At 41.4% G+C, this 19,902-nt stretch overlaps 1 protein-coding gene across 1 annotated transcript in view; it reads left to right on the top strand.

Annotated features, from left to right (window-relative positions):
* Positions 1 to 19,902, top strand: part of EFR3A (EFR3 homolog A) — a 108,391-nt gene that overhangs the window by 62,855 nt on the left and 25,634 nt on the right. The window contains exons 11-14 of the mRNA XM_075211701.1: positions 5,848 to 6,012; positions 10,076 to 10,187; positions 15,692 to 15,743; positions 16,423 to 16,595. Coding sequence (XP_075067802.1) covers positions 5,848 to 6,012; positions 10,076 to 10,187; positions 15,692 to 15,743; positions 16,423 to 16,595 — 502 coding nt within the window. The remainder of the gene's footprint in view (positions 1 to 5,847; positions 6,013 to 10,075; positions 10,188 to 15,691; positions 15,744 to 16,422; positions 16,596 to 19,902) is intronic.

The raw sequence follows: 19,902 nt of genomic DNA, 5'->3' as shown, positions 1-19,902 counted from the left end.
AACATATAAATTCCAGTTTATATGGATCCACTAGTGCTGGCAAGAAACATGAGAGAGGCTTCCCCTGCTGTGTAATGGGGATGTTTGTGTGCAAATCTAAACCCTCTCACTGCTCCGTTCATCTCTTCTGATTCCTCTCATATATATTATCTTCAGTCTCCTGTTGTACATATATGCTTCAAATGATGATTCCTGTGCTCCTCTCTCCTGCTACTGTGTAGCTGATGCCCCTCCTGGGTTAGTGTGAAGAGGATATGCACTGGGGGGGGGGCCTGTGCAACGCCTTGGTGACCCCCTTATCAGGGCAGCAGAGTGCACTTCTGGGGCCTGTTTCAGCGTTGTGCAGTACCCATAGGGTTCGTGTAAGATCAGACACCACATAAAGCTTTGCCTTTGCTCTTATATCAGTGTACTCCACTTCAAACTACAATTTTAGTTTGGGTGAAGCTATCCTTTAATATAAGAGAAGCTGCTGAACGTATTTCTTGAATAAAATGTATACTGGAATAGTGCCTCTAGTGGGCAGATATTAGAATATCTGTGTGACTTTAAGGTAAAGTACCTTTTGAATAAATCTATACTCGAGTCTTAGGGGTATATTTACTAAAACGTCTAAAAAGGTAAAATGGTGTTCCCCATAGCAACCAATCGGATTCCAGCTATCATTTATTTAGTACATTCTGCAAAATGATAGCTATAATCTGATTGATTATTACGGGCAACACCCTTCCTTTTCCTTTTTAGAACTGCACCAATTACACACCGCAGAGACGGACAATTTCTGGGTTGAGACAATATTCAATTTTAAGTGTCCCATCTGTTCAGTAGGAGCTCCTGATCTAGGTGATGTGAATATTGGTTCAGCTGGCAAAATAGTTACAAGAGTGAAGTAATAGAGTCCTTTAAGAAACATCACATAAGCGTTAGGTTCCTAGTGTGTAGACGGTATACTCATCAATATGGATTCAGCCTACAAACCCTCTGCTGCACTGTGTGTGGTAGACTTCTAAAGGTATTATGTTCCACTGTGGAATACCGTCCAGGCAATTGACTGTGAATATACATGAAACGCTCTCCACATGGATCCAGCCATTGCAGACAGATTGCCGAGAGGCTCTTTCAGCTTAATGCTAGAAGTGTCATTATGTGACATAAGGAAAGTGCACAGTGGGTACAGCACATGGAGAGATGAAAACGCCCACTGTGCTTAGATCCATCCCCACAATATAAACCTCACTCACCAGGAGGAGAGTGCAGAGTGGGTACAGCACATGGAGAGACGAGAACGCCCACTGTGCTTAGATCCATCCCCACAATATAAACCTCACTCACCAGGAGGATAGTGCAGAGTGGGTACAGCACATGGAGAGACGAGAACGCCCACTGTGCTTAGATCCATCCCCACAATATAAACCTCACTCACCAGGAGGATAGTGCAGAGTGGGTACAGCACATGGAGAGACGAGCACGCCCGCTGTGCTTAGATCCATCCCCACAATATAAACCTCACTCACCAGGGGGATAGTGCAGAGTGGGTACAGCACATGGAGAGACGAGAACGCCCCCTGTGCTCAGATCCATCCCCACAATATAAACCTCACTCACCAGGGGGATAGTGCAGAGTGGGTACAGCACATGGAGAGACGAGAACGCCCCCTGTGCTCAGATCCATCCCCACAATATAAACCTCACTCACCAGGGGGATAGTGCAGAGTGGGTACAGCACATGGAGAGACAAGAACGCCCGCTGTGCTCAGATCCATCCCCACAATATAAACCTCACTCACCAGGAGGATAGTGCAGAGTGGGTACAGCACATGGAGAGACGAGAACACTCACTGTGCTTAGATCCATCCCCTCAATATAAACCTCACTCACCAGGAGGATAGTGCAGAGTGGGTACAGCACATGGAGAGACGAGAACGCCCACTGTGCTCAGATCCATCCCCACAATATAAACCTCACTCACCAGGAGGATAGTGCAGAGTGGGTACAGCACATGGAGAGACGAGAACACTCACTGTGCTTAGATCCATCCCCACAATATAAACCTCACTCACCAGGAGGATGGTGCAGAGTGGGTACAGCACATGGAGAGATGAGAACGCCCGCTGTGCTTAGATCCATCCCCACAATATAAACCTCACTCACCAGGAGGATAGTGCAGAGTGGGTACAGCACATGGAGAGAAGAGAACGCCCGCTGTGCTTAGATCCATCCCCACAATATAAACCTCACTCACCAGGAGGATAGTGCAGAGTGTGTACAGCACATGGAGAGATGAGAACGCCCGCTGTGCTTAGATCCATCCCCACAATATAAACCTCACTCACCAGGAGGATAGTGCAGAGTGGGTACAGCACATGGAGAGATGAGAACGCCCGCTGTGCTTAGATCCATCCCCACAATATAAACCTCACTCACCAGGAGGATAGTGCAGAGTGGGTACAGCACATGGAGAGATGAGAACGCCCGCTGTGCTTAGATCCATCCCCACAATATAAACCTCACTCACCAGGAGGATAGTGCAGAGTGGGTACAGCACATGGAGAGACGAGAACGCCCGCTGTGCTTAGATCCATCCCCACAATATAAACCTCACTCACCAGGAGGATAGTGCACAGTGGGTACAGCACATGGAGAGATGAGAACGCCCGCTGTGCTTAGATCTATCCCCACAATATAAACCTCACTCACCAGGAGGATAGTGCAGAGTGGGTACAGCACATGGAGAGACGAGAACGCCCACTGTGCTCAGATCCATCCCCACAATATAAACCTCACTCACCACGGGGATAGTACAGAGTGGGTACAGCACATGGAGAGATGAGAACGCCCACTGTGCTTAGATCCATCCCCACAATATAAACCTCACTCACCAGGGGATAGTACAGAGTGGGTACAGCACATGGAGAGATGAGAACGCCCACTGTGCTTAGATCCATCCCCACAATATAAACCTCACTCACCAGGGGATAGTGCAGAGTGGGTACAGCACATGGAGAGACGAGAACATCCGCTGTGCTTGGATCCATCCCCACAATATAAACCTCACTCACCAGGGGGATAGTGCAGAGTGGGTACAGCACATGGAGAGACGAGAACGCCCACTATGCTTAGATCTATCCCCACAATATAAACCTCACTCACCAGGGGGATAGTGCACAGTGGGTACAGCACATGGAGAGATGAGAACGCCCGCTGTGCTTAGATCCATCCCTACAATATAAACCTCACTCACCAGGAGGATAGTGCAGAGTGGGTACAGCACATGGAGAGATGAGAACGCCCACTGTGCTTAGATCCATCCCCACAATATAAACCTCACTCACCAGGAGGATAGTGCAGAGTGGGTACAGCACATGGAGAGATGAGAACGCCCGCTGTGCTTAGATCTATCCCCACAATATAAACCTCACTCACCGGGGGGATAGTGCACAGTTGGTACAGCACATGGAGAGATAAGAACGCCCTCTGTGCTTAGATCCATCCCCACAATATAAACCTCACTCACCAGGAGGATAGTGCAGAGTGGGTACAGCACATGGAGAGAAGAGAACTCCCACTGTGCTTAGATCTATCCCCTCAATATAAACCTCACTCACCAGGAGGATAGTGCAGAGTGGGTACAGCACATGGAGAGAAGAGAACTCCCGCTGTGCTTAGATCTATCCCCTCAATATAAACCTCACTCACCAGGAGGATAGTGCAGAGTGGGTACAGCACATGGAGAGAAGAGAACTCCCGCTGTGCTTAGATCTATCCCCACAATATAAACCTCACTCACCAGGAGGATAGTGCAGAGTGGGTACAGCACATGGAGAGATGAGAACGCCCACTGTGCTTAGATCCATCACCAGGAGGAAAACCATGACACTGATAACCAATACGGTTACATATAGTAATAATACCATGCCTCTTAGCTGTTTAGCTGCAATATAGTCTGTTGTGAACATTTGGTTCTCTTATAACTGCAAGTTCATCTAATCAACATATTCTCCTGATCTAACGCATTTATCTTAGTACTTGTCAGTCCTTTTTTTGTAAATGTAATGAAAATTTGTTAAGCAAATGTTTTCTAAGGATAAAAATAGTGACTATTCCTGCTCTTTATAAATATAGACCAATAGCGCTCACCGTAAAAGAAAAAAAATAAGAATAAAAATGAACGCAAATTGCCTACATCTTCAGGATTTTAGGAGTATATCAAACTAAGGAGCTCCCTTTCTAATGACAATTACTCCTAGTGGACTTATTGGGACTGTTTTCCTTTATATTGACTGAGAACAGTTTCATTACTTTTTCCTTTCATTCTTTTAATTTTATTATTTTTTTTATTTATTTTATTTTTTATTTTTTTTGCTTTTATTGACTGCATATTGTCTGAGTCATTTACATGTCTTTTTCTCTGTTTATCTTATAATCACAATAAATGTATAGGTTTTTAGAGCTATTTTTATTTTATTGGCTTCACATTGTGAGTCTGTTAGGGTGTGCGCTATTGGTCTATATTTTTTTATATCTTTAAATGTATAAAATTTTAGGTGCCTCTTCATGTGGCTGCACCCCTTGTCCGAAGTACCACTAACCTCCTTAACATTATTTTATTTATTATCTTATTTGGTATTTAAGTGTAAGTGTAGCGCTTGTTATTAAAGTCTTTTATTAGAGGACAACATACATTCTATGTAAGTTTGTATAAAATGCTAGTGAAGGTGTCCACCTGAATAAAATATTTAATGTTAATTCCCAGTGCACATCCAGCTAACAGAGCATCAGGGAGGCCAGGTCCATTACCATTAGCATAGTTTCCCCTTTCTACCGTTCCCCTCGTTGTCTCTGCAATGACTTATTCGCGTCTGGCAGATAAATCTTGAGGTCGGTATGTTCTAGAGTTACTTGTGTATTGAGAACACTGGACTCGATTTCGAGAGCAGCCACAGCCCCCAGGTGCCCCACTCGGTGACGTGATGTGAGGAGGGGAATGGAGGCAGCAGGGAGCCACAGACTGAGAGTTATATAGTGGAAGGAGCAGGATCCCCCAGCAGCACAGCTTATATCAGGATGTGTTAGTGAGGACAGGGTTTCATGTGACAGGGGCAGTGACATGATGTGAGGAGGGGAATGGAGGTAGCAGGAAGCCACAGACTGAGAGTTATACAGTGGAAGGAGCAGGGTCCCCAGCAGTACAGAGTATATCAGGAGATGAGTGATGTGTTAGTGAGGACAGGGCTTCATGTGACAGGGGCAGTGACATGATGTGAGGAGGGGAATGGGGGTAAGGGGAAGCCACAGACTGAGAGTTATATAGTCAAAGGCACAGAGTAGTGAAGTGATGATTCTTCTAATCTTATGTGGAAAGACTGGAATTAGAAGTTCCTCTACATGATACAAAGTTTATTTAACTTTTTAGAATTTGGACAGCTACAGAATACATGCATTGTTATATTGTTTCAATTTGCATTTTAGATGCATTGGTCCTGTACATTAGGATGTACACTCACACACATCCACCCGTTGTAGATTTTATTTCTGTGTTATACCTTAGTTTCAGTGATAGAGGGCCACATTGCAGAATCTTGGAACAATTTACCGAAAGCCGCTATATTCCATACACAATTAGGCATAAGTCCATTATGTTTTTTAGTGATATTTAGTAAAAATACATTAGTCATTATTGAGATGCATTTTTTCCTTCCGTAATAAACTTTGTTTTGATACTGATAAAAGCAATACAATGGTTGAAATATCCATAAAAACCAAGTTAATTGCACATTGTTTGTATTTTAGTCTTCCCACCTGTTAAATCCCATTAATTTTGTATTGTCGCCTCCTTTCTGCTGGCAGGTCCCACCGTGCTGGAAGTATTTAATACTCTCCTGAAGCATCTGACACTTAGCGTGGACTTTGAGCTTGGAGACCGGAGGAGCTCTGCGGGCAGCGCAGTCTTCAGCTCCAGCACTAAGGAGAGTGATGAGCGGATTGTCCAGAACGCGATCATCCAGACGATCGGTGAGTGATGTTCACATCTGTCTATTTTCACGTTTTCTCCCTCTAACTTTTTATTTTATTTTCTAACGTGGTTGTCCTTGTATAAAGCCTTGTATGTCAGTGTATGAGTTCTTTTCGTGTTTTAACTTTGTTCTTTTCCTGAAGGGAATGTGGTAGATCCAACTTACTAGTTTTGTACTACACACACTCACCTTGTCACTGTAGTGCACTGAGGAGGTGCTTCATACATCCACCTTATCACTGTAGTGCACTGAGGAGGTGCTCCATACACCCACCTTATCACTGTAGTGCACTGAGGAGGTGCTTCATACACCCACCTTATCACTGTAGTGCACTGAGGAGGTCCTCCATACACCCACCTTATCACTGTAGTGTACTGAGGTCCTACATTAACCCACCTTATCACTGTAGTGTACTGAGGAGGTGCTTCATACACCCACCTTATCACTGTAGTGCACTGAGGAGGTCCTCCATACACCCACCTTATCACTGTAGTGTACTGAGGTCCTACATTAACCCACCTTATCACTGTAGTGTACTGAGGAGGTGCTTCATACACCCACCTTATCACTGTAGTGCACTGAGGAGGTGCTTCATACACCCACCTTATCACTGTAGTGCACTGAGGAGGTCCTCCATACACCCACCTTGTCACTGTAGGGCACTGAGGAGGTGCTTCATACATCCACCTTATCACTGTAGTGCACTGAGGAGGTGCTTCATACACCCACCTTATCACTGTAGTGCACTGAGGAGGTGCTTCATACACCCACCTTATCACTGTAGTGCACTGAGGAGGTGCTTCATACATCCACCTTATTACTGTAGTGCACTGAGGAGGTCCTACATACACCCACCTTATCACTGTAGTGCACTGAGGAGGTGCTCCATACACCCACCTTATCACTGTAGTGCACTGAGGAGGTGCTTCATACATCCACCTTATTACTGTAGTGCACTGAGGAGGTCCTCCATACATCCACCTTATCACTGTAGTGCACTGAGGAGGTGCTCCATACACCCACCTTATCACTGTAGTGCACTGAGGAGGTCCTACATACACCCACCTTATCACTGTAGTGCACTGAGGAGGTCCTACATACACCCACCTTATTACTGTAGTGCACTGAGGAGGTGCTCCATACACCCACCTTATCACTGTAGTGTACTGAGGTCCTACATTAACCCACCTTATCACTGTAGTGTACTGAGGAGGTCCTACATACACCCACCTTATCACTGTAGTGCACTGAGGAGGTCCTACATACACCCACCTTATCACTGTAGTGCACTGAGGAGGTGCTCCATACACCCACCTTATCACTGTAGTGTACTGAGGTCCTACATTAACCCACCTTATCACTGTAGTGCACTGAGGAGGTCCTACATACACCCACCTTATCACTGTAGTGCACTGAGGAGGTCCTACATACACCCACCTTATCACTGTAGTGCACTGAGGAGGTGCTCCATACACCCACCTTATCACTGTAGTGTACTGAGGAGGTCCTACATACACCCACCTTATCACTGTAGTGTACTGAGGAGGTCCTCCATACACCCACCTTATCACTGTAGTGCACTGAGGAGGTGCTCCATACACCCACCTTATCACTGTAGTGTACTGAGGTCCTACATTAACCCACCTTATCACTGTAGTGTACTGAGGAGGTCCTACATACACCCACCTTATCACTGTAGTGTACTGAGGAGGTGCTCCATACACCCACCTTATCACTGTAGTGCACTGAGGAGGTCCTCCATACACCCACCTTATCACTGTAGTGCACTGAGGAGGTCCTCCATACACCCACCTTATCACTGTAGTGCACTGAGGAGGTGCTCCATACACCCACCTTATCACTGTAGTGTACTGAGGTCCTACATTAACCCACCTTATCACTGTAGTGTACTGAGGTCCTACATTAACCCACCTTATCACTGTAGTGTACTGAGGAGGTCCTCCATACACCCACCTTATCACTGTAGTGCACTGAGGAGGTCCTCCATACACCCACCTTATCACTGTAGTGTACTGAGGTCCTACATTAACCCACCTTATCACTGTAGTGTACTGAGGAGGTCCTCCATACACCCACCTTATCACTGTAGTGTACTGAGGAGGTCCTCCATACACCCACCTTATCACTGTAGTGTACTGAGGAGGTCCTACACACACCCACCTTATCACTGTAGTGTACTGAGGAGGTCCTACACACACCCACCTTATCACTCTAGTGTACTGAGGTCCTACTCACACCCACCTTATCACTCTAGTGTACTTAGGTCCTACATACACCCACCTTATCACTGTAGCGCACTGTGGATAGATTTCATATGGAGGAGTGTCTTACAAAACCACCCTTTCCATCTGACTAGTTCTGTTGTGTGTGTAGCCAAGGTGTCTGTGGATGTAATAGATTCAAGCCAATGACTGAGAAGACAGTCAGTTTCTGTAACCATTTAATCGGAAGAAGACTGTCATGTGTCAGTGCACAAAAATCTTCCTTTCCACCAGTGGTCTTTAAAAGTGATCCCTAATTCAACGATGAACAACCCGGGGACCTAGGGCAGAGGAAACGACGCAGGATTATTATTATTGCTGTTGATTTGTGAGCTCCACAGTGGGGAAAAGAGAACATACATAAAGCAGTGTACAAAAAAAGAAAATTGGACTTGAAAACAAAGACTAAAAAAACAAGTGGGGTTATGTAAATCCCCTTCACCTTTTTAAGGTTGAGAACTTCTTTCATTTCAACATCTTGCATATGCACAATAGTTAAACCACCACAATCCTAAGTTGCTTCAGAGACTGAACATTGCAATCTCTTTATATGTCTGTTTTATATGAGATTTACTAGAGCTGCAATACCCAACTTATCTGTAGAGCGCTCTCCACAGATGGACATAACCAACGCTCCACCATCTAGATTTACTCCGCTTCCAAAGTACAATTATACTGTGTGTTCTAATGGATTCATGTTATACACTCATGTCCATTCTGCTGAGGTGCATCAACTTAAATGCCACAACATTGATCCTGCACTAATATGTGTCTGCTATGGCTAAAACATAAACCTGAAACACCCGTACAAGACAAAACCCTTAAAGCTTTCAGCCTGCTCAGCGTCTCCTCTTACATCTTCTCAGTTCTTGGTGTTGGAAGAATAATCTGTGATGTTTAGATAAATGCAGGATCTTCAGCACAAATTGCTAATTAAATCTACAGAAGGAGCAGGAAAGGGGTGTACTTCTGTAAATGAAAGCCCACAAATTAACACACAGTAATGAAGCAGATAAAGCCCTTTACTTATCGTAAAATCAATAAAAAGTTTTGGAACTGGTGCTGAACATGGTAATTTGTTTTCATTTTACAGAGAACTTAAAGATAACAATGGGTTAGTTGTATAGCGATACAACAGTGACATCTAATGTCAAAAGAACTGATCTTAAATCACGGTCACAATGTTTGTGTAAGAAGATGAAGATGTTGGCCGAACATCATCCTCCATTTGTTGAACATGCAGCGTGTTGATCCTTATTTTGGGTGCAGCTGCAGAAACATAACAACTAGGAAACAGTTTTGCCAATGTTTTATTTGCTGTGATGATTAAATGGCAAATAAAGTAAATACATCTATGGTGGAAATATAGACCATATGACTCTAGATTACTGTCCAAGGGATTAAATAAAAGGGCTGCGCGGAGGTTGGTTGCTATTAGAGAAATGGTGTCATACAGTAGTTGGCGTTTGTTAGGAATGGCGATGGCTACATATGGACCACGGAGCACTGGTTGGACAGCCTGACTCTAGACCATCCCAATATAAATAAATACATATATGTCCATTTCTTTTTATTTGCAATTGTCTTAATTTTGTAAATAGGTGTCCGGCACCCAGAAGGCAGCAGGATGGTGCTTTAATGAACGTGAGAAAAGTCACCGGGGTGTCCTGATTTTCAGTTAGAGTGACGGAACCCCTATGTTTGTTCTTCAGTTGAAAGATTTAGGGTGCATGGAAATTAATTTTGCTTCTTTACATTATTAATGTTGTTGTTCTGCAGGTTTCTTTGGAAGTAATTTACCAGATTACCAGAGGTCGGAGATAATGATGTTCATCATGGGCAAGGTGCCGGTGTTCGGATCGTCTCACACACTCGATACCAGTCAGCTCGGGTAAGCAACTGATCATGCAGTAAGATACCAATGTTCACTTCATAGGCAAACAAAGGGGGGTTTCCTATGCCTGGAAACCCCCCTCTAGGCCTGGGACCCTGTATAATTGAGGTGGCTGGACCCTGCCCCACTTCACACTGCTCTGCTTGAAAAGGGAGAGCTACGTGTACCTAACAGTAGTGCACGCAGCATTGCCCATGTATGTTATGGGGATAGAAAGAGTTGGAGAGCAGCCAAGCACTGTCTAATATTATAGCCACGCCCCCATGCATGCTGGTCACGCCCACTGGCGGCGTGGTGTGGAAACCCCCCTCTACAAATACTGCGTTTGCCCCTGCACTTAAAGGACAGCTAAATCTAAAACACCAGGCGATGCACTAAGAAAAGGTGTCTGGTACCACTCACAAATACAGGTGTAGGAGGTCCTGATACAGGCTGGAGAATCCCGTTACAGGCTGGGAGTCGGGATTTCTTCTATGAAAGCTGTAGGACACTTGGCTTTCTTCGTGTACCTAATGATTGATGATACAGATTCAGACTGGAATACCTCTGACATTATATATACAGCAGAAGTGCTGGAAAATAAGCTGACATAAATTTATTTAATTCATAACATTTGATGCCTATTCACTAGGAGTCCGGGAGTTTTGTGCCACAGTGTTGTCACAGGTTCCTAGTGAATTCCTAGGCTGCTTTCTTGTGGTTATTGGTTTAGAGCCTTAAATAGCTGCATTGGCTGTGTGTAGCCAACAGGTACTATTTAACCAGTCTCTATCCAAGACCAGTCACGTGGCGTTCGCTACAGGGGGCAGCCTTGTCTATCCGCCATGCAGGTGGACATATAAATCTGGTCTTTACCACATTCTTACCATCCAATAAAGGTTCATACAATAACATACAACATGAGTATTTGTGCTGCTCTTGGCATGGTAACTGTATGGTACACCGACCAGATAAAAAGAGAAAACACATTTATCAGTGACCAAGCATATGTTTGCATTGACACATTAAGGTTGTTAGGATTACTGTACATGACTTCTGTAAACATTAGGGATCCATAAGGGAGGTGATTCAAAGTAATCCAGACAGGAAATACATTGTTTCTTTTGATTTGATACAGGATAGTTTTAAAATTATTGTTCACCACATGTCTTTGTTTCTAGAAATAAAAACTCTGTCTTTTTCTAGAAGTCCTATAAAGAAACACTTGTTTTGACTTCTAAAACAACTTCTGCAATTTTAAATGTTCAAAGTCTCTTGGTCTCCGTGTTTAGATCTTATTTTCCTTGCTACCGGCGGGCTATAATTTCTTCTGCTTGCTATTTTGTGTCTGTATCTGCATATCTTCTGAATTAACGCATCGGTTACTTTCTCCGAGTTTCGCAGTGACGCGGCTGTGCGCATTTGCCGCACAGCACACCTTCAGATCGAGCACTATTTTTACATCCTGCCTGAGCTCGTATCTCTCACAGTCAGACAGATGCTCTTATTAAGGCACTTGTCCGATCTACCCACGCTGCTATAAAATTAGCTAGGCGGAAATAAGCACACATCTGCATTACTCATAGATCACACCTATAGCTCTGACTTTATTCTTGGCGGGCTGTGACGCTACCTTGCAATAAGGCATCACTTTATCTTTTATAATGTGTCTGTACGGTGAAGCCTCTGCGTCGGAACTGTCTTTTTATCCCTTGCGCTACACAGACACTTTATTCTTATTATCTTATTTTTTTTTGTCATTTTAAGAATTGTTGTATTTGCAATGGTAAAGAAACTTCGCTGATGAGAATATAATACACTGATGTCTGTTACCCTGACAACAGCCAGTGGTTGCCGTGGTAACGTAGGTTCTGCTATAGTCACTGCAAGTCTTCATTGTTAGTTACGGAATCTTAGCACTGTTCTCGGAGAGAGGACGGCTCTGATAGTGTGAGAGACTCTGTCTGGGGGGCGAATTAAGTAATACAAATATCATATATAGTTCTTAACAAGTATTGTTTATGTAGAAACATAGATAGAGATATATATATATATATATATATATATATATATATATATATATATATATATATATATATATATATATATATATATATATATAAAAATTAGAGAGAGATAGATATGAGAGAGAGAGAGATAGGTGTGTAGATATGTCTTTCCATCATATATAGAAATAAAAATATACATGTGAAGTTTCAGTAGTGCATGTACAATTGTGTATAATTGTATAACCTGCAGCATTAATTTATTTGATTGCAGTTATGTTTTAGTTAAAAAACACACCAAGTATAATATCCACACTGGATAACAGTGGGGCGCTGAATACAAACCTCACTGTATCAGACCAAACCAAAATTAATTTTATATAAATTATTATTTAGCCCAATTGAAATGTTACTATTAATTACAATTCTCAAACTTATTATGTGCAATAATTCAACTATAAAACTTTTTATGAAAAAGAAAAAAGGAAGTGCAGCCGCCCTGTCCAAACATAGGATACCACACACTCAAAAACTACATAAAATCTATAATATTTTATATTTATTAATAAACATAACAATTATAAAAAATGTAAACAGTCCACTTTGATTATAACAATAAAAAGCCTAATGTTCTAAATATAAAACCTTGGAATAGATTCTATATCCCGATAGTAGACATACTGGAGAGGAGTTTGACTCCTAAAACATGTCAGATAAGTTCTATCTCATATAGAACAAGCCTACTGAATGCTGATCAAAGATTGTCCTTGTTGGAGCTTATGAGGGTCAATCCCCCTTCCTTTCATATAACAGTGGCATAAACCTTTCACATATACATTCCTTATTGCGGGAGCTGTTTAGGATCAAAGGCTGAAACAGGTGTGACTAGGGATTTGTAACGCCATCAGCTGCAGCTATCGCTAAAGTCTTCCCGACACTTACCTCTCACAGGTGACTAGGCTCCTGGACGTATTCTTAAGCTTCAGAACCCAGGTCTCATTATCGTGCCTTGGCCCCGTAAACACTTCTTATAAGGTCCTTTTAAATTGTAAAATTTTCCCCCTCTTGCACGTTTCTCCAGGCAGTATCGTTGTGATTCCCTGATGACGTATTTAAGGACACATCATATAGAGCATGCACTTTCTTTTTTATTAGCTTTTGGGTGATGTACATAAAATTGGTAAAGAATTCCAGAATTATTTTGCTATTTGTTGTAGGTAAAGCTATGATATTTGATCATGCCTCTAGATAAATACACAGATTTTATTTTTTTTTGTTCAAAAGGTAAAGAAATTAGTTTAGGTGGACTTAGGTGTGTGAAAATAAAAGGTGTTATGGTCCCCGGGATTGCATATAACGGCGTGAAGGGCATTCTGTCACAAGCACGAAGTGGAGACACTCACTACCCAGAACAGGTGTGCTCTAGCGGTTGGGAGGATCTTCTGCCGCTACAAACAACAAGGAGATCCACTGGATCAACTCCATGGGTTAAATGTATCAAGCTGCGGGTTTCCGGCGGGTTTGAAAATTGGAGATGTTGCCTATAGCAACCAATCAGATTCTAGCTGTCATTTTGTAGCATGTACTAAATAAATAACTAGAATCTGACTGGTTGCTATAGGCAACATCTTCACTTTTTTTTAAACCCGCTGGAAACACGTAGCTTGATACATTAACCCCCTAGTACTCCTAATTATACCAAAAACTGTTTTGTTTTGTTTTGGTTTTTTTATTGAAATTGTCCTTTAATAGTTTATGGATATTTTTATTGCAATTCTCTTACCTTTTATTTTATTGTTTTTGATTTCTTAATTTTCTTTCATCACAGACTCTGAATGTTGCATGTGATTTCTGCTTTTTATACAAATGCATAGTATTTTTTTTGTTGGTGTATGGACATATCTTTAGCTGGAAATAAAAGGTGACCAGCGCTTACCAGACAGCCTTGTAAGATTATATATACTCTATGCTATTTATGGAGACGCACAGATGGGTCATTAGTGCTGCTGCTCTAAGCACCTGTCAGATATAGGAATGTTTCTGCAAGGACATAATTATTTCTATATGAGATATGTGGTTACACATCACCAGCTCAATATATCTTACACCTTGTAGCTTTTGTTTCTATCAGTGCATGTTTAAAGTGGAACCAAAGTTTAAAAAAAATACATATGCATATATATATACCGATCAGTCACAACATTAAATCCACCTGCCTAAAACTGTATAGGTCCCCCTTGTGCTGCCAAAACAGCTCTGACCCAACAAGGCCACCTCTGAAGGTGTCCTGTGGTATATGGCACCAAGACGTTAGCAGCAGATCCTTTAAGTCTTGTAAGTTGTGAGGTGGGGCCTCCAGGGCCGGACTTGTTTTTCCAGCACATCCCACACATGCTCGATCGGATTGACATCTGGAAAATTGGAGTCAACACCTTGAACTCTGTCCTGTTCCTCAAACCATTTCTGAACAATTTTTGCAGTGTGGAAGTGCGCATTATTCTGCTGACAGAGGCCACTGCCATCAGGGAATACCGTTGCCATGAAGGGGTGTACTTGGTCTGCAACAATGTTTAGGAAGGTGGTACGTGTCAAAGTAACATCCACCTGAATGCCAGGACCCAAGGTTTCCCAGCAGAACATTGCCCAGAGCATCACACTTTCTTCGCTAGGCTTGTCTTCTTCCCATAGTGGATCCTGCTGCCATCTCTTCCCCAGGTAAACGACGCACACGCACCCAGCCATCCACATGATTTAAAAGAAACCACGTGCATACTAAGAAGACCCCATAAGACCTGCCGTATTGGCGATTCCCTGACCCAGTCATCTAGACATCACAATTTGGCCCTTGTCAAACTTACTCAGATCCTTACCCATTTTTTATGCTTCCAACACATCAACTTCAAGAACTGACTGTTCACTTGCTGCCTAATATATCCCACCTCTTGACGAGTGCCGTTGTAATGAGAAAATCAAAGTTATTCACTTCACTTGTCAGTGGTTTTAATGTTGTGACTGATCGGTGGATATATACCTTTTGTATGTTAGTGGTCATCTTAACACTTATAAATCTACAAACAAACGTTCTATACCGTAGTTACCCTTTTATGACAATATTTCCCTTGATGAAATGTGTTATATGGAGTTTCAATGTCATTATTTTCTAGTTTGTGTTTGTGTATCTGCGACAACAGAAATCGGTTGACGCTTTTCAGTTGAGCCTCGTTCAACAACTCTCCGGCTTTCAATAAGCGCATCGGCAACATACAAAATTAGTTGCATGTGGACCAAAGAAATGTATGAAGTCCCAACAATAAATAAAAGAAAATATCCTTTAGAATTAAAAACACGTTCAGCTTGGTAGCAGTTTTATCTGGTATTATGTGTTTGTGTGTTTAGTGTATTGGCCTGTATCGGTAATGTTATTTATTACTAATAGAAGTATATTTCCATTATTAACTATAGGTGTATTAGAAGCAGATTATGTTTTCAACTGTACTTATATTGTTTTTATTTTAGGGATTTGGGAACAAAGAGAATTCAGCTTATGCTTCTGAGATCCCTACTCATGGTGAGCATCAATTGTATGATAAAATACAATTTACAATGTTACATTTCCAGGTTGTGGGATCAGATGGAAATGCTTTTATTGTTTAGTGCAAAAAATACAACTTCATGGTCCTGTACTGTCATTTCGGGCCCCCACCTTCATTACATCTTTTACATATTATTCATTTATATCTTACATTTATCACGAGAGTGAGGAGACATCTGGTCTCTCCTTATTACATCATAACACTTCTACATGTACATAGATTTATTACATGGATGTCTGTGTGAATATAAACACACTCTCCTGTGTCACATGCACACTGTGGGAGCAAAAGTCATCCCATTGTACACAGGACGTCTCCTGATCACCGGCACCTACGGATTAGCCGTAAAAAGCGCCTGAGGGCACCCACCAAACTGGAAAATTACCCCCTAAGTATCCTCCTCCACCCCTTCAATCTCAATTAAATAACTTGTTTTGCAGAATGAGATATCTTTTTGTAATATAAGGTGCAGTGCGTACCAATCCCGCTTACAGTTAGAATTTCTTCACCCTCTACAGTGTCACCCTCTAGCCCTGCTAAGCTGTGGATGTTGCATGTAATCTGATTGCAACTGCGCAGAAATAAGCTCATGATGTCAGAAAACAATTTTTTGCACTTTGTTTTTTAGCACTTGATTTTGATTCTGATTGACAGGTAACCTCGGGTTACAAAGCCAAGACCATTGCAGCAGCCCTTCCCTCGCCGTTTCTGGATCCTCTGCTGTCTCCGTCTCTCATGGAGGATTGTGAGCTACGCCAATTAGTGTTGGAAATATTACACAATCTTATAGATCGCCATGACAACAGAGCTAAACTCCGAGGCATCAGGTACGTCTCCACCTCACTCACTACTCATTAAATTGACTCTTTTGTTTGTAATTGCCTCAAAACTTTGTGATTATATATCAAATATATACTTTTGGCAGAAGAGTGGTTAAGATTGCTGCATAACCACGCTGGGGTCATTTCCAAGCAGAACCCTATTTATACGTCCTCCCCGTGCTTGTGTGAGATTTCTCCGGGCAGTAGAAAGTGACCGTGTAAAAAATCTTTTTGTTTACACCCAATAGCGCACCGAATGTCTAGTAAAATTCTGCTCACAAAGAAGATGCATGTATATATGTGTCGGTATATGTATGTGTGTGTGTATATATATGTGTATACGTGTGTGTGTGTGTGTGTGTGTGTGTGTATATATATATATATATATATATATATATATATATATATACCGTATTTCCCCATGTATAGGACGCTCCCCTGTATAAGACACACCTATATAAATCATGTGAAAAAATTGAGGATAAACATTACAGAGTAATTGTGCAGCTTATACAGAGGAGAGACAACGCTACAGTGAATTCTGACTTACCCTAATCAGATGGTTCCTCTGTCTGGTAAAGTCTTCTGTCTTCTCTCTGTCTGATCCTGATGCTGGAAACCCGATTAAGGTCCTCTCTGCGATGTCCGGATGTCCTTTCAGGACCTTGACAATCCTTTCAGGACCTCAAGGTTATCCGGACATCGCAGAGAGGACCTTAATCGGGTTTCCAGCATCAGGATCAGGCAGAGAGAAGACTTTACCGGACAGAGGAGTCATCTGACAGGGTAAGGGCTGATGTCAGGTTAGGGGAAGTCAAAGATCGCTGCTGTTAGGGGTTATGTGAACCACATAATGGATTGTGCAAGAAAGAAAAATATCGTTGAAAGTGACTCAAAATGGAACTATATACAAGACTAATGGTGAAATATAGAAAGTGATAATATGTAGAATCACAGTGAGCTTGAAAGACAGAATGCAATTCAATTTACTCAAACATTAGAACATATATCTAAAATACATGTCACAAACACCAAGGCTGAAACATAATAAAAGTGTGACACTGACAGTAATAAAATTGTGAAAATATATTGTGATAGAAGAATGATGAAGTTCCTTAGTGCTCAGTGATGAGACGCTGTCCCGCTTGGTGAGATCGCTGTGGTGAAGTGAAACAGAAGAATAAAAGTGTAAATATCTGTACGTGTATCAAAAGCTAATAGTGATGCTGAGAAGTGCAGTAATAGATGGTGTGAATGGAGATATCACTCATATAATAATTGATAAATTACTACAGTGAATGACACATTGTACTGTATAGGGACAGTGGATGCTGGATGACACCTTCGTAGACATAGTTTTGCCCCCAGGGAAAATCACAGCTTACATTGTATTCTGGCGTTTGGAACCACTTCAGATGCGCTATGATCATTGTAAAGTTCTTTATGTAAATTAGGAGTGTTTCATGTAAATACATCCTTTGACAAGCATCCCCAATCTCCTTTCATTAGTATGCTCTTGAATATAGAAAGACATAAGGGTTTGCAATTGGGATCTTAAGAATGACTGGATGCAAGTATGTAAGATCTACTCCTGAACACCGTGTTTGCCAAACTAGGATTATATATATATATATATATATATAATATATATATATATATATATATATATATATATATACAGGTATTCCTCACTTAACAACCTACCCATTTAATGACCGCTCGGACTTACAACCAGGTTCTCCCTGGGTCCTCATTGTTATAATTGCTGCTGTTTGTAGAGCTTTACTGTACACATGTTTATTTTCTGTTATGCAGTGTTATGTAATGTAAAGCAAACTAACAAAATACAGTTTTCTTTACTCTATTTCTTCATTCAGAATCAATAAAAATGATTACAATACATGTAGGTGCATATAACAGTACTGTACTCACTTAGCGACCAATTCGCTTAACGACCTAGTCGTAAGAACGGAACTCGGTCGTTAAGTGAGGAATACCTGTGTGTGTGTGTGTGTATATATATATATATATATATATATATATATATATATATATATATATATATACACACACACGCATACTGTTTGATATACGTGTATATCAAACAGAAGTATATTAAATATAAACATTAAAAAATGTTTTCAAAATATGGGGCAGTGAGACATCCGCTTCGCCACTAACTTTAATAGATCCATGCACTGTTCAAATGAACCCTCCCCAACCCAACCTCTTAACTTTTTTTTCTCTCTGCTTTTCCTGTATAATGCTGCATGTTTTAAGCAAGAGCTGTCATCCTTTTCTAAAGCACATCTTTTATCATTATTCTCCACCAGTAATTACATTTTGGGGCTCAGAATTCAGTAATGACCAAATGAGGTCTAAATAGGCACAGCTTGATGAGTTCCGATCACCGTGGAGTGAGCGTAGCGCCTGTCGGTGGTGTTGAGCGGAAGACCTTGCCCACAACATTTCTACTCTTAATAAGCTGATTACTAGCACACTGACTGCACAGTTACACGTTTTTACACCTTAAAAGTAGCCACATAAGTGGATCAAAAGCTAATTTATTCGATTGAAAAGAAACTACACTCTTGATAGACAATAAAAATCACTTTTTAACCATTGTTTTGTAAATAAAGGATAATGACATAATATAAATTATCATCATAAATAAATGAACTAGTTTAAGATCAAGCTAATTTATTTAAAACAATAGAATACATCTAGAACAGAAGACTTCGCATTGAGCTTTATATACAGAAAAGTATAACTTACACTGTAATGTCCATTACGTGGGCTTTATTTTACACCTAATTTTAACACCTTTTCCTTTAACACCCCCTGCTGTCAAACATGTACCATATGAATGTAATAAGTGGCGGAGATGTGAAACCAGACGCATCTGCCATCCTCTGCCCTATTAATAAAGCCAAGATCATACCTATATATCACATGTTCATCCATCATTGCTGTTTATCTAATTACATGCCCATGTGGTCTTTATTATATTGGATGAAAATCTAGAATGTTAAAAAGATTTTGTGAACAGCAGCTCAAAATTAAATACCCAAACCCATGATATCTGTGCACGCTACCAGGCTAAACACGATGGTAACCGACTCTCCTGTCCTGGTAAGTATACTGGGTTCCAGGAGGGCAATAAAGTAAAATTACTCAGAAAAAGGAAATTGTACTGGGTATATTGTTTGGGCACTTTGCAAAGGGATAAATGATGACTTCGATCTTAATGTCTTTCTTGGGGATGATACATAATTGTTTTCAAAATGGTTGCAAATTCTGCTGAAAGCCACCA

This window comes from Mixophyes fleayi, chromosome 5, assembly GCF_038048845.1.
Source record: "Mixophyes fleayi isolate aMixFle1 chromosome 5, aMixFle1.hap1, whole genome shotgun sequence".
NCBI lineage: Eukaryota > Metazoa > Chordata > Amphibia > Anura > Limnodynastidae > Mixophyes > Mixophyes fleayi.
This window is presented reverse-complemented; position numbering and strand designations above follow the sequence as displayed.